The 15,160-nt window shown below is 36.3% G+C and overlaps 1 protein-coding gene across 1 annotated transcript; it reads right to left on the bottom strand.

Moving 5' to 3' along the window:
• Nucleotides 1–13,662: 13,662 nt before the first annotated feature.
• On the bottom strand, nt 13,663–14,727 carry LOC132557142 (carbohydrate sulfotransferase 14-like). Its single transcript, XM_060221632.1, has one exon. It carries the CDS (start codon nt 14,725–14,727, stop codon nt 13,663–13,665), a length of 1,065 nt encoding a protein of 354 aa, XP_060077615.1.
• Between the last annotated feature and the right edge of the window lie 433 nt (nt 14,728–15,160).

Raw genomic sequence — 15,160 nt, 5'->3', positions numbered from 1 at the left:
TGACATTTTTTAAAATCTTTTTTTAAAATTGTAGTTGTATATACATGTAGCCAATTCAGTATTTGATATGGCGACAACTCACTTCGGAATAAGATAAAAATAATCATTTCATTTACAATACTACTGCAAAACGTTTTATCTACTGACAAATCCAGACAAAGCAATAACAAATACAAGTATAGTGTAGATTGTATTACCGACCTAACAACGGAGCGCAGTGATTTTAGAATGTTCAGACATCGTTCATTATTTTTAACGAACCAGACATGCTCCTGTAAAAGCGCAATCTTTGCTATACAAACAGACTGCAGTGTGATCTGAGATCACAAACAACTTGAATCAAATCACACCCTTCGTTTACGTAAACAGAAGTAGACGGGATCGATCTGAATGATTACGTCACGACAATAATGCTAAGAGTACTTATGAGATGGATCACTTCTTAGTTATTGATATTCGGGAAAATCGGAACTCCACTGGAGGTATTACTCGAAATAGTATAAACTCGCAAGTTTGAAGATATCATCAGGTTCAATATATTGACAAAGTAGAATACACAAACTTCAGAAAAGTGTTAAAATTTATTTAATAAGGTTATTTGAAATTTGACAAATATTAAATATAATCTGTGATTTTATCTGATCACACACGATTACTTAACACAGAAGGGATTTGTTACCGAGTAAACCAGTGCTACAACTGGTATCCATTGTTATCAGAAACAGTTGTCAACTTACACAATCACAGTTACTCACGTTATGATAGTTAACCACAGTTGCACCATGTTATCATTATTAACCACAGTTATCCAACATATAACAGTTAAGCAGAGTTACACAACGTCATAACAGTTAACCACATTTACACGATCTTATCATAATTAACCACAGTTACACCACGTTATCATAATTAACCACAGTTACACAACGTCATAATAGCTAACCACATTTACACGACGTCATAACAGTTAACCACAGTTACACGATCTTATCATAATTAACCACAGTTACACCACGTTATCATAATTAACCACAGTTACACCACGTTATCATAATTAACCACAGTTACACCACGTTATCATAATTAACCACAGTTACACCACGTTATCATAATTACACCACGTTATCATAATTAACCACAGTTACACCACGTTATCATAATTAACCACAGTTACACCACGTTATCATAATTAACATAATTAACCACAGTTACACCACGTTATCATAATTAACCACAGTTACACCACGTTATCATAATTAACCACAGTTACACCACGTTATCATAATTAACCTCAGTTACACCACGTTATCATAATTAACCACAGTTACACCACGTTATCATAATTAACCACAGTTACACCACGTTATCATAATTAACCACAGTTACACCACGTTATCATAATTAGCCACATTTACACCACGTTATCATAATTAACATCAGTTACACCACGTTATCATAATTAACCATAGGTACGCCACGTTATCATAATCAACCACAGTTACACCACGATATCTTAATTAATAACAGGTACGCCACGTTACCACAGATAAATTTGTTTGTACCATTATATCAGGTTATAGTAATAAATGACAATAAATCACACCATAACCATGGTTATATCACGTTATAATATATAACCATGGTTATATCACGTTATAATATATAACCATGGTTATATCACGTTATAATAGGTAACCATGGTTATAATACGGTATAATAGTTAACCTCAAATAGTGTGACGAGATGGTAAACAGATAGTTGGTCGATTCCGATCAAAACAACTGGTAATGGCTGATGTGACAACACAATCGTAAGATAACGTCATGGTCAACAACACGAAAGAAAAAAAAACTTAGTTAAAGCCCTTTAGGAGAAGTAAGAAAACTCATTGAAATAATTACAAGTATTACAATGACATCACTGTAAGAACTTGAACTACAAAATGAAATTAAAATTGATAAACAATGCCTTTATTTCTTAGGACATCTTCAAATAAATAAATATTGTTGTGCATGAATATGTTAGCCAGTACATCTTTTAAAAGCGAAATTATTCAGATACTGTTCACTTTTCCTTGTGACTAATGGTTCATGATTCTGAACAAGTCTCTTTCTTCACATTCCTAAAGTTCTTAATGCATGTTTGACGACGCTTATTTAATACTTACAGTAACACTCTACACTTGAAATATCCAATAAATAGATTGAGTTATGTCCCTTGCAATACATCCACTAGAGCCTGGCGTGTACTTACTTATGTTTGACCTCGTTTTGCGTGATGTTTCACTTTTTTGATCACTTCCTTCTGCTGTAGTAATCCATCTTTACTTGTCCATTATTTTAATGTGAAATATTTTCATGTAAAAAGTTAATGCACAAAGTCGATTCAAATGTTAATGTAATGTTGTTCATTGCGTGCGTGCGTGCGTGCGTGACCAGACTAAGGTGGCATCAGATATATCAGGGACGTATAAAAATCTGTATTATACATCCCTTGATATATATATATATACATATGTCGCGAAAAAAAGCATTGTTCGAGTAAGAATTTTACAGGCTATGGAGAAATAGATTTGAGAATTTTCTCTTTTTCATGGTAATGGTTATATATTCAGTTAGAAGCCTGACACTGCTTTCATATAATATCAAAACATTAAGCCTCATTAGATGGTTGTATATGAAAACTGCTTGAAAGAATGTGGTTTAACAAAGGAATGAGCTTTGAATAAAACCAAATTTACGGCGTAAGATCCACCATACCAACACAAACAAATATAGAGTAGAAAATCATAGATCATGATTAGTAAATCAGACATAACTTGATCACAGGTGCGCCAATAGGCAATCAGGATGATGCCCTTTAATCAATAAACTGACGTGAAAAAAAAGTATTTCGCAAAGAATGAATTTGTTTGACATTTTTACGTAATAAGATGTTTTCCATCTATCGTTTAAAATCTGTTGCAATTTTGTCCTTATTAAACGTGAAATGACAGAGACTACTGGCCTGACATTTAAATATCACTATCCCATATGGAATTATTATTAGAAGGGTTATCATAATAATTATTATTATAATTATTATTATTATCATTATTGCATTCTTAACGGCCCGTCAACACATAAAAAGTCATTAGGGCCATCAACCGGTAAAACACACAGAAATCCAAAAGGAAACAACATTAAACAAACCAAAAGGTAAAAGACAAATGTTAAAAATCTTAAATTGGTATGTTAACACAAAAGATTAAAATGGTACGTCATAGTCTATTATATAGACCAACATCTTTCAGGTAATGTAGAAATTTACAAATCTCAACAGTTTCAAAAAGGGATTCTAGACATGTAATGTAACGATAAAAGCATGCTCGAGTAGACAGAAGGTCAATGCATTCCAGTAAAAAACGTTGAACGGTGAATGGCTCTTCACATCCTACGCCCCGAGGATGATCGTCTTTCAACTTTATGAATGTGTAAGGTATGTATGACATCCTATGACTGGCAACTTATCAAAAGGGTGTTATAAAGTCGGTATATGCATACGTAAACACAGGTATGTATATCAATTACAATATGTTGGTACGTGTCGAGATAACAGAGAATTATATACAATTCTAGCATTGTTAATGAGAAGGCGATACATAATAAACCGTTTCACATTACAGTTTGCCCAAACGGAAAATGTTTTTTTTTTATTTTTGTTCTAGAAACAATAAAACTTTTCTATGTAAGAGATGTGGAATGATTTCAATTTCCCAGCTGTATTTTTCGTATCTGAATAGTACTGTAAAAACATCCGCATTCTTATTCAACGATGCGCAAGAGCTTGTATCAAATATCACGATTTTAATGTTTCATGTCGACATATGCGTGGGAGAAAATCTTACATCTTACAACACAGGGATTTGGGATAAGCTTCTAATTACAAACATAATTTCATTTGAGAATGTTATATTCCGTGTACAAAATGAAATTACATATCTTTGATAAGTATATATCCTATAGAAATGTAGTTCCAAGTGTCCCCTTAACCTACTTAACTATAAGTGAATCACACGAGATGTTAGGTTGTCAACTTCGACACCAAGTACTTTTTTTATAATAAGTTGACCTCAGACCAAAGATAGATGACAAGAAAATCAACACTTATATCACAAAGGCTGTCTTAATCATAATTTAAACCGAAGCCTTTCTAAACCCCATTTAAAAAGCATTTGAATGGCACCTCATTATCGATCCAGTATGTATGACATTCACATAAAAATTCATAACGAAAAGTAAACACGGACCAGACAAACCGGTTTGCTGGATATTGATAGACGGCTATCAACGGTTTTGTTTGTATCAACAGTTGGAAAATCAAACCTTGGAATATTATTGACAATGCAGCCTCCTCTGAATGCAAACTCATGATGTATATCGATTGTTGACCATACAGCCAATGCACGTTAAGGCCACGTTCTTAGTCACGGTAGATTCAAGACAATATGAAGCCTGATTGTTAAATATTATTTCAATGTATTAGTTTGACAGATCTTCAATTTCGGCGGAAAACGAAAGCATCATTATTCTGGATACAAGACGAAACAATGCACAGGGTTAGCAGAGAAGTCCTTTTCATGGTAAAGAGGGGTCGTTGTGAGCGTGACTCAAGTTAGGGCTTGTCAAACATTTCATTAATATGGTTAATGTTTGAATAGACGACATTGCGAGATATTTTTCCCTCATTTGCTCTCATTGTTTGCTTTAATTACTGGTATTCATGTGAGGTACGTGTAGTTTATGTCCTATCAGATTGAGGCCTCCGTTGTTATAAACTGGGGACGAATTTCCAGCCATGGCATGGAGGTCCCCGTTCAAATAAATTATAACAATTATTTTGTAGGACCGGCTTATTCTTAGTACTTATTGCGAATGTATACAAGAGCTGATTAGTCTAGAATATCTAAAACAAATGATGTCCTACTTTAGTATTTATATGTAAGTAATATTGACGGTATGGCAGTAAGGGTCGATTCTAGATCAACATTCTACATCAGACAGGTCCGGACAGACATACCTGGTAGTCGGTACATTTTACGCAACCACTGAGAGGCAACTCGTAAAAGGTTGCTACCACAACCTCCACCCAACCCCACCCCCATCCTCATCCCCACCCCCATCCTCATCCCCACCCCGGCCCACCCCAGCCCACCCCAGCCCCATCCTCATCCCCAACCCAGCCCAGCCCACCCACCCCCACCTTCATCCTCATCCCCACCCCCGGAAGTAGGGGTCTATTTTTCTGGGACAAAGTTTACTAGTCTGGGGCCTATTCGACCATACTCAGAATATCTTTATTCTTTTTTATTTAATCAAGAATTTTAAAATCAGAGTGGAACCGAGTTGTATCGAGAAATTCCTTTTGTCGGAGCGTGACACTTATTTTTTTTCCTTAGTGCCTATCGTACACAACGTACAGAGATAATTTTACTAGAAGCACAATCTTTCATAAAAGAGTTTAAGTTGGGGTTTTTTTGTGTGTGTGTAAGGACCGCATCAGACAAAGGAATTATCGAGACACTAAAATCTATACTTCGTTCTCGATGATGATTTGTTTTGTGTGTGTTTGTTTGTTTTTTGTTTTTGTTTTTGTTCTACGTATGCGATACAATTGTATAGCATAGTTGTGTCTTGATAATGGGACAGATTCCCGCGAACATTTGACAATAGACTATGCCAGTAATACATATCCAACGAACATTTGTTTGTTAGGATCCAGTACAAATATTGGACCATACCGTCTTTATTACTTTATTAGATGAGATTTTTATAATTACATATCCATATGCTGTCTATTATTTAACGATCTTCCCAGAAAAAAGTCGACATTCAATAAGAAGTTTAAATATGAATACAATGGACTAATTCGATATTCTACATACGTAATGTATTTTTATCAGTCCTTTTGTGTCTAACATCTGTTCCTATGTCAATGACAGACGTGGCAGGGTAATTGTAAAGATAGTCCAACGACAAATACTCGTTACAACCTCAGGTGAAATATCTCCTTACCAAATAGAAAAAAAAATGAAATACAAAGGGGCCTACAGCTGCTGACAATCCTTAGGTAAAAAATTCAGATGTCAAGTTTTTTTCATATAATTTTTTCTTTGCTTTATAGTGACTGTACAAAAGACCCATAGTAAAATAGTAACTTTCGACAAAATTCAGAATGAGATACACTAGAGACGATGATATTTTTTAAATGCATCATACAGCCGTTTCGTCCTTCTAGGGGGTTTAAGACTGGTCAATAATCCTAGGGCTTTTAGTGACGAAACCAAGCGACTTAAACCTGCCTGGAATAGTCACTATTGAAACGTATTATATACGACAGTTGATAATTAAAGAAATTGATGATATCGAATACAAGACCTGTCTTTACAACATAAACGTGATCGGCTTTGCTCTAGATGTCGGTAAGAAAGAAATGCCTTCACAAGATAGTATCCTACGCATGTAAATGTTTACTTTAGTCATGTGTTGTGGAATTTGAATGAAACTTCTTTAAGCAAAAATCAGTGAGTACTGATCGGGGAAAGGATAGTGGAATCTGAAAGAGCTAAGAGAATAATTAAAACGGCTCCTTTCTTTGATAAGGTACACGTACGTTTAAAAACAGTGTGTACATATTTGAATTGATGTTCTAGTGATCGACGCTATCAGCGGCCACCTTCCGATCAACCTTCTTTCGAACACGTCAAACCTTGCCTTCTGTAAATAGACAGGTGTACATTTAGTCCTGAATGACGTTTTGTCGCTAAATGGAGAAATCATGCTTACTAATTGACATAAATTATTCCAAGTTCCAGATTCGCCCTATTTCGCAAAGTTAATTAAGCGTTAAGGAAAATGGGTTCTTTGTCAGTTTTAATGTATTGTGTAATGAGTATTATTCAACCGTAAGATTTACTCAGAAACAGCTGATTGGTTTTACTGATAGTGTCACGAGTTATAAATACCCATAGATAAAAATACACACCAACAGTGAGATACTTCTATGCATTTGTATTCATATTTAATTGTCTATTTAAATAAATATTTCATTCGGAGTAGCAATTTGGCGTTGACATGGTAATATCTGTAGTATACTGTGCATAGTGCCGCTAATAAAGACTTCATATCTGAACTTGTAACTTTAAATGCTAGGCAGGACTAATAGATCTGATTATGCAGTAAGGGTTACAAGTACAATGCATTGTCAATCGATAAATATGACATGCTTTGATGGAAAGCCCTGTCAATGGGATTTTATTACTAGATATATGTACAATATATTCCATGTACGTGATATAAAGTGAACATTATATACATCAAGTTGCAAAATTTCTGACGGTTCTGTCCCTCGTTCCAATGACTCTGAAAATTATTGTCAATATCAAAATATATCTCCTGTGGTCAGTTTAGACAGGCGAAACTGGTGGGGATACTTCTTAGCCAAACGATCAAACCTTAAAGCATCGAGAAGTCCAGAAGTGAAAGGTGACCGAATCCTAGATTTTATGCAGAGTAAATACACAAGTGTGTTTGCTGTTCACTAAACTTTCTGCTGGGGTTACAATCTAAATACTTCACTTACTGTTGATTTTGTGATTTACATAAATATTTGTAATATTGCTGTTCTCCTTATAACAAGGCAAACCTGTTATGACGCAATCAAGACCGTGCGAACGTTTGTAAATCGATCATCGAAATTGTAAATTGTGGTGTTCGATTTTTTAAGAACATAAGTAGATGATTTTGTAAAGTTTCTTTAAAAGCATCTCCTGAAATCCTAACTTGTGCGGAATATCCATTTTAAAAAACGTGAACAAAATGAAAAGTTTACTTCCGTTCGATATCCCAGTGTTTTAATTAAACATATTCCTAAATTCTTAGCTTTCCCGATTTCTTATTTCCACACATACTTTTATCTAAAACAATATTGACGTGCTCCATGGGGTCAAAACAGTTGACAACACCGTTTAACTTAATATAACTACATATAAATGTGTTATTCGCTCGATTGAGTTTTTTTTGTTTTTACAATCCATTAACATTTTACTGTCGAACTTCGTTATTTCGAGGTCGGCGGGACCGTTGGAAAACCTCGAGCTAGCCGAGTATGCTATTAAGTGAGATCGGATGTCTGATGAAAATATCTGCCGGGTCTAATGAAAAAGTTCGAACTAAACGATGTCTTCGAGTTACATTTGTATATGAGTTCGTGATAATGCGGTTTGACTTTATAATAATCCACTATGTTGAGAGGTTTAACCGACTTCACTAGGTTACTGGGGTTTTAATGTTTTAACGTTTATTTGTTTCCATCGAGAACGATGGCGTCCTTTTTAAAGACTACTAGACTATTTATCATTTTTGTATGATTAAAATGCACTTGAAATTATAAAAAAATAATTTACAGCTGTCTATCTGTATTTAAATTGGGTTCAACAATTCGGATCATAGCTACTCAACAAATGCTCAAAGTACAGGTATCTTTCGTTGAGTACAACCGTCTACTTTTATTTCATCTACAACAAATATACCTGAACCTACACCAGGAAGTTGACACGGATTCCCGACCAACAGTCCATATACACCCTGTTCATGTATTATAGTGACAAGTGTTGTAACTCCCGAGAAGAAAAAACATATACAGCTTGAAGCGACCTTTACCAGACCGCTTGCTGCTCCCACAAGTCTCTTCCGGTCTGCTCCTACGTCCCCACGTAGTTGTTCCAAGATGTCTGGCCAGGGAGCCCCCTGCAACTGAACTCCATAGACAGACACCAAATTCTCCATTCTTGCTGTTACACTCATCCAACAACTGCTGGTATATTCTGTTGTTTCTGTTCATTACCTCCTCCATCCTGTCTTCCCAAGGTACAGTTGGCTCCACTATCCCTAACTGCTTGGAGCTGCGAGACACACGATGTCTGGATGGAGTGGTGTTGAAACCACCTGTACTGAGAAATCCATCCTCTGCTGGATGTCTGCCCTCAATTCACAGTTTCCTGCTGTTCCTAATATCCCGCTTGCCTCCAGAGCCTTTCCTCCATCCCTGTTCCAGATTGCACGAAGTTGGTGAATTTCGGTCCCTGTAAAACTTGACGTCTCTTTCCTTTGGCAGACTCGATACCTCCTGCCATCTCTTTAAGGGCCTGAAACCTGTATCCATCCATGTTCCAGATGTCACCACAAGATACTTTCCGCTGTTTAATACCCATCCAGCGGGCTTAGACCCTTGATGTCTCATGCCAACAGCCCTCACTTACCTAGCCTCCTCACCATCAGTCTGATCTCTGTCCAAGCATATCCGTGTGTTCCCGCTGGATTGTACTACCCCATCGTGTTTTTGAAATCGCTCCAAGGCCATGACACCCTAACGCCAAATTTTCAACAATATCCACATGCTGGAGTCTGTCCGTTGCTATGTCTAGTGTATGTTTGGCGTTTGGTTCCTGAGCTGTACAAACCTACACTACTAAACTCGTAGACCAGCAAACTAGCAAAGGAAATAAGAGCCTTGGGAGAACATCATGCCGGTATATCCAGGTTTTGAATTTATCTTGAAGTAAACTTTCATCAACTGCCCTCATCGATTCCTCGGCTCATTTCCTCATCCGTGCGACGCTGTTCCTGGTCAAGGAATCGTCCAACTTCTTCTCAAGGCTTATTATTGGCCTCTTAGTGAATGTTGGTATGCCCATTTCGCCGACGGTAAACCTCTGATCCTTCACCTTGCCTGCCTTAAGGACGAGTTTCGAGACTTATCTTGTTTGAATTTCATACTTGTCCATGAGATGATCTCTTCCAGATCCCGGAGGGCCTTCCTTCCTTCACCCACAGTCTTCGTCGTCACCGTCATGTCGTCGATAAAAACTTCGATTAGTGGCTGTCGACTGCCAGCTGCTTTGTAAGAAGCTCATTTTCTCTACAGCTTTCGCAATCAGTTTAATGACTGCTGCGAAAAGTATTACAGATATCCTGCATCCAGTAGCTACCCCAACTTCCAAACTCTGCCAAGTTGTCGTATAATCACAAATAGTGAATCGCATCCGGAAACTGTCAAAACAATGCCTTGATGCTTCTCCATGGACAGCTTCACCAGTTTGTGTTGTATGAATCCGTATGCATTGGCTAGATCTAGCCAGAGCACTGTAACATAGTCTTGCTTCTCCTTTGCCTCTCCGATTCTTTGGGTATATACGCTGGCATGTTCAAAGCAATAAGATACTCCGGGAATGCCCCCTTCTGCACTGTGATGTCAAGGTATTTGGTCATTTGTCTTGATAAGATGGAAAACATTACCTTCTCTTCCAAGTTCAGCAAAGATATTGTCTAGAATCGGCTGATGTCCTTGGAGTTCTCTTCCTTCGGTTTGAAACATCCCTCAGCAGTGTTCCAGCTGTCTGCCAATATCTCTCTCCTCCAAACAACCCGCAGTAGCTCTCACAACTTACCTAATAATAGCGAACAGTAAGCCCTATACGGCACGCTGTTTGGTCCTGGTGCTGACTCTGCCCTCGCCTTCTCCATTATTTCCTTGACCTCCAAAAGCACTGGTTAGCATTCATTAAAAGCCATCGTGTTTTTTTTTATCTAGGGTTTGCAGATCTTGGTAACACATAAATAACCTAGACGAGAGATGTTTTATCTTTCCAATGAGTGTTTAAAGAACGAGACTGACCAAGTATAAATCAAGTTATGACCTGACGAATTCGGATATATAGGTAGAAATGATAAGGAAGACATTTCCCTTTTCAGTTCAAACACGCTCTCGTTTCTATGGGTACCTCAATAACTACGCCGAATTCGCAAAATCTTCCCTTGTGACGTCATAAAGTACACACGACCTGGTCCATACGGCTTATCTTTTTATGTTGTCAGGTCTCGTACGTTGTAGAATTTCCATATTTAGATTAAGGCGATCACTTTCTAAATATAAACCGCCATGTTTTCTTTCATGGTGGCGATCACTTGTGTACGCCGAACCCGGTCTCGGTCCGGATCCAAAAACCCAGTCTAGGATTATATAATCAATTTATGTCTCAAGAATATAATATTTAAAGATTTTTATTTTTTCTTTAAAAATCTACTTCAATGTTTTAAAAAGTTAAATACTTTGAATTATTTCATTACATCTTATTTGCTTTTTATCACGGACGTATGCTGATTATATCGGCGATCTCACTTTTTGAGGGGATGAAAATTTGAACACAACGCTCAAACGTAAATTGTTACGAACTCACTTAACATTTAAACATTGCTGGTCAAACTCTCTGTTCTGGGAAGCCCTACATTTACGTTGGGAACACGACCAGAGAAATTTGAATGTCATCATGATTATGACAACAAGAAAATACCAACCTTTGGATATAATCATAATCCAAACTAGGATTCAATAAACCAATGGTAAAAAAATATGACAAAAAAGAAAAGATTTACATGGAGACCCTTGAAAAAGTACAAAGGGGCAATAAGACCAGGTGTTGTGTAATAAAGTTTGAATGTGTAACGTACAATCATTAAGATTTTTCAAGCAAATAGGCCTTCAGATCAAGAGTTGAGGATGAGGTAATATGTTAATAAGAAAGAAACTGTAACTATTTTGTAGAAATATGATTATATATTGATATTTTGTTAAATTAAACAGAGAAGTCGTTGGATGTAACACCTGTCTGAACTATAAACAACTTATCCGTCCACAATTTCATTAGCACGAGAATGACAGGTCGTAACCTCAGTACGACACCACGTATTATACGATGCATAAAGGTCATGGTAATTCTCACCTTAAAACTTGAAGCATACGTTTAGAAATTCACTAATTGGTCTATATACATAAGATTATTCAAGATATCTATCACAACTTGCAATCACCAATATGTCGCCTTGATTTTATCTTCCCCGATTGGCGCCCAGAAAAGGCAGGGTTGACTTCTTCATTTATATAACGTAAGCCGTGCATTTCAATACGTATTTACATGTCACTGCAGGAGAATTTGCTTGAAGTATCGGGAATTCTAAGGAAGTTTTTTCTTTGTGCATAACAGGAGATTTGAATTATCATCTTATCAATTAGTTCAGCATAAACATATCTGTTTCCTTCCAACTTCACGACAGCCCCGTTTTGTAACAACACATGCAAATTTCTCATTTCTTGTTTCCAATGTAATTAAGATCTTCCTGAAGCAAATGATACCGTGATTTGGTCAGTAAGATATCGCCTTGTTAAATAAAACAACTATTTCATACTTCCTGTATTCCACTTCCACTTTTTATGCTTCGAGGATAGCTATATCCGGTGTAATGATGACAGACGATGACGTTGTGAGGAAATGACCACAAGAATAGACGACTAACTGAAACTTATCTAAAACACACACCTCCTTTGAAGGAATATAACATGCAGATATCATGGTTTCTACTTATTATAGTTGACGTCGACAATTGTATAAATAGTAACAGTGACCTCGTTCACTACGAATATATTTTTAAGATTCTAAATGGATGGCACGAGAAAGGAAGATGATAAATATACTGATGAAAAAGTCAAAGCAACAAAGATATCAACTTTTAATTTCACTAGGGAAGTACACAAAGACAAAAAAGTATGTATTCAAAACAAAACAACAAAATATATATCGAAGTAAATTTCAGTGGAACCTCGTTATCTCGAACTCTTAATTCACAGACACCGTTAAAGTGTATCTTCTGTAGAAGCAAAACTTTTCACCAGACATTCGATCTCTTTTAAATCAAATACTCGGATAACTTGAAGCTTTCCAACGGTCCCTTCGAAATAACGACGTTCGACTGTATTATAAACAACAATGAAATACGTATTTAATACAACTTAAGACATTCAAACCACTACTAACAGACGATCAATACATAAAATATTGTCTCTAACAGTGCAATAAGACGTTTAAAAATATACGTATGTATTGGATTAATAATTGAAATGAGAAAAGAATACAAGTGTCTTCATTTCCTGTAAGTTCAAGCATAAGTGCCATAAAATACTGAATGCATTTTTCAAATATACATAAAAAATTTATCGCTGAATACAAAACATCACTAATTGTTGGCAGTTTGCATATAAATTCAATAAAATCCAGGTCATTTTTGAATGGATGTAGCGTCATGAAATATTGTACCTGACCCTATATATATACATATATATATATATTGAAAATGTGGTGAATTCTCCGTGCCCAGTAAATATAGAAAAAAGTTAAAACACTTGAAAACACATTATGTAAAACATACGCGCTTCCATTTCCTCTTTAGATGTTTGATATATTTACATATCTGCAACCCCTATATTATCGTATCTATGTAAATATGTAAAACATCTGAAGAAGAAATGGAAGCGCTTATGTTTTACATCATGTGTTTTCCAGTGTCTTAACTTTTTCCTATATAAATTTATCTTTATATATACAGTCGCACCACCTTTTCTCGAACTCGTATAACTTGAAGTATTTCGCCTGTTCGAAATAACGAAGTTTGACTAGTTTTATTCCCAAAACTTCCACAATTTTATTTATAATGAATATATGACATATTGGTCGTGATATTGCTTGTAAAGTGTCATTTGTTGTGACCGTTTCCTCCCGAGATATCTAACAATTTACAACGTAATTGCACCAGGTCGTTTATCCGGTGGCGTCATATTATAACCGAATAAAAGAAAATCCATTTTGTAAACCTTCTGAATCTTGGCAATAGTTTCTGGTCCAACGTCTGCATAGGCTATCGACAAAGCAGACTTGCGCTGCACTGCTTTTTCCTCTTTTCTTAACGGGAACCTTTCCATCTCTCTGAGGATTAATGAAGTTATAGTGTCGGCATCGAAAGTTGTCATTTTCTGGAATTCGCCTGCTGGATATGCTGCTCTTGTACTCACATAACCTTGTACTTGCAGAGTTTTCCAAACTTTTTCAAAATGGCTTACTCTGTCTGGACAGTCGGTGCGATACTTACTGTAGTCAGTCAAATATGATGCAACTAAAGAATATATCGTGTTTTTAATTCCTTTTTTCAAACTAGTTTGAATGTCATTTTTCTTTTCATCAGAAAATTTCAGCAAGTCTAGAATATGTTCTGTGTCCTTTGTGAGCGATTCCTGTTTGCTAAGGACATCATATTTTATTGCACATGCATCACACAGTTTGACGATTGGCATAAAATGTTCATTCAACTCCATTCCTCTCAAAGCCCTATCAGTTATATAATTTAAAAAATCTGTAAATGTTACGCCATAGCCACATATCCCTCCGTTCATTATAAATGGCTGCTTCTTTAATGCTTTTTGAATTTCCCGACCAAGCTGCCCGAGAAGAAAATACTTATCGACGAAAGCGGAGAACAATCGGCTGTAGGGTTCCCTAGAAACCATCAGTGTTAGTGACTCACGTGTGATGTTTCGAAATTTTTTGACATCAATCTCGTTTCTTCCGTGAACAGAATTCCTGTTAATATGAAATGTATCAGAGGCATTTTTCCGTGATTCAATTGCTAAGACTACCGTTCCCCAAAACGAGCTACCTGTTTTTGGAGCCTTACAACAAGCTACTTTTGCTGATTTAGAATAAAAGAAGGACGGAGCTCGTCCTTTTGTTTTGACACTATTGTTGAATTCTTTACTGCACATTTCTTGTAGAGTAGTACGTCGCGAAGTCAGTATCTGTTCCATCGTGAAAGGTGGTGTGGGAACGAGCGATTGTTTGTAATAAGCCGACCTACCAGATGAAGTGTTTGTATAGAGCTTCAGCCGGTTCACGTGTGCAAGGTATACATTTCCATCTGCAACAGAAAAAACAGGAACATTTTATTTGGCACACGTAAATGATATATGTCAATAAGCATATTTAGTATTACCGAAGCAACACATGCCCTGCACCGGCTTCTGAAAGCTATTAAGCTGAAATGATTTATGAAGATGCTATGTTTATTGTTTACTTAGAAAAATGGGAAAATAATACAACTAGTCTGCAACTGATTTTGATATAACATTGAGATGAATAAGTGTGACAATATAACGATACAGTTTCACGATAGATATCTAATAAGGTCGAACCTCGTTATCTCGAAGTCGGCGGGACTGTTGGGAAACTGCCGAGTTATCC

This window comes from Ylistrum balloti, unplaced genomic scaffold (genome assembly GCF_031769215.1).
Source record: "Ylistrum balloti isolate Yb309-2 unplaced genomic scaffold, AGI_CSIRO_Ybal_v1 Utg370630, whole genome shotgun sequence".
NCBI lineage: Eukaryota > Metazoa > Mollusca > Bivalvia > Pectinida > Pectinidae > Ylistrum > Ylistrum balloti.
This window is presented reverse-complemented; position numbering and strand designations above follow the sequence as displayed.

Coding starts and splice junctions, on each gene's coding strand:
- LOC132557142 (XM_060221632.1), bottom strand. CDS start 14,727: ATGGAACAGATACTGACTTCGCGACGTACTACTCTACAAGAAATGTGC.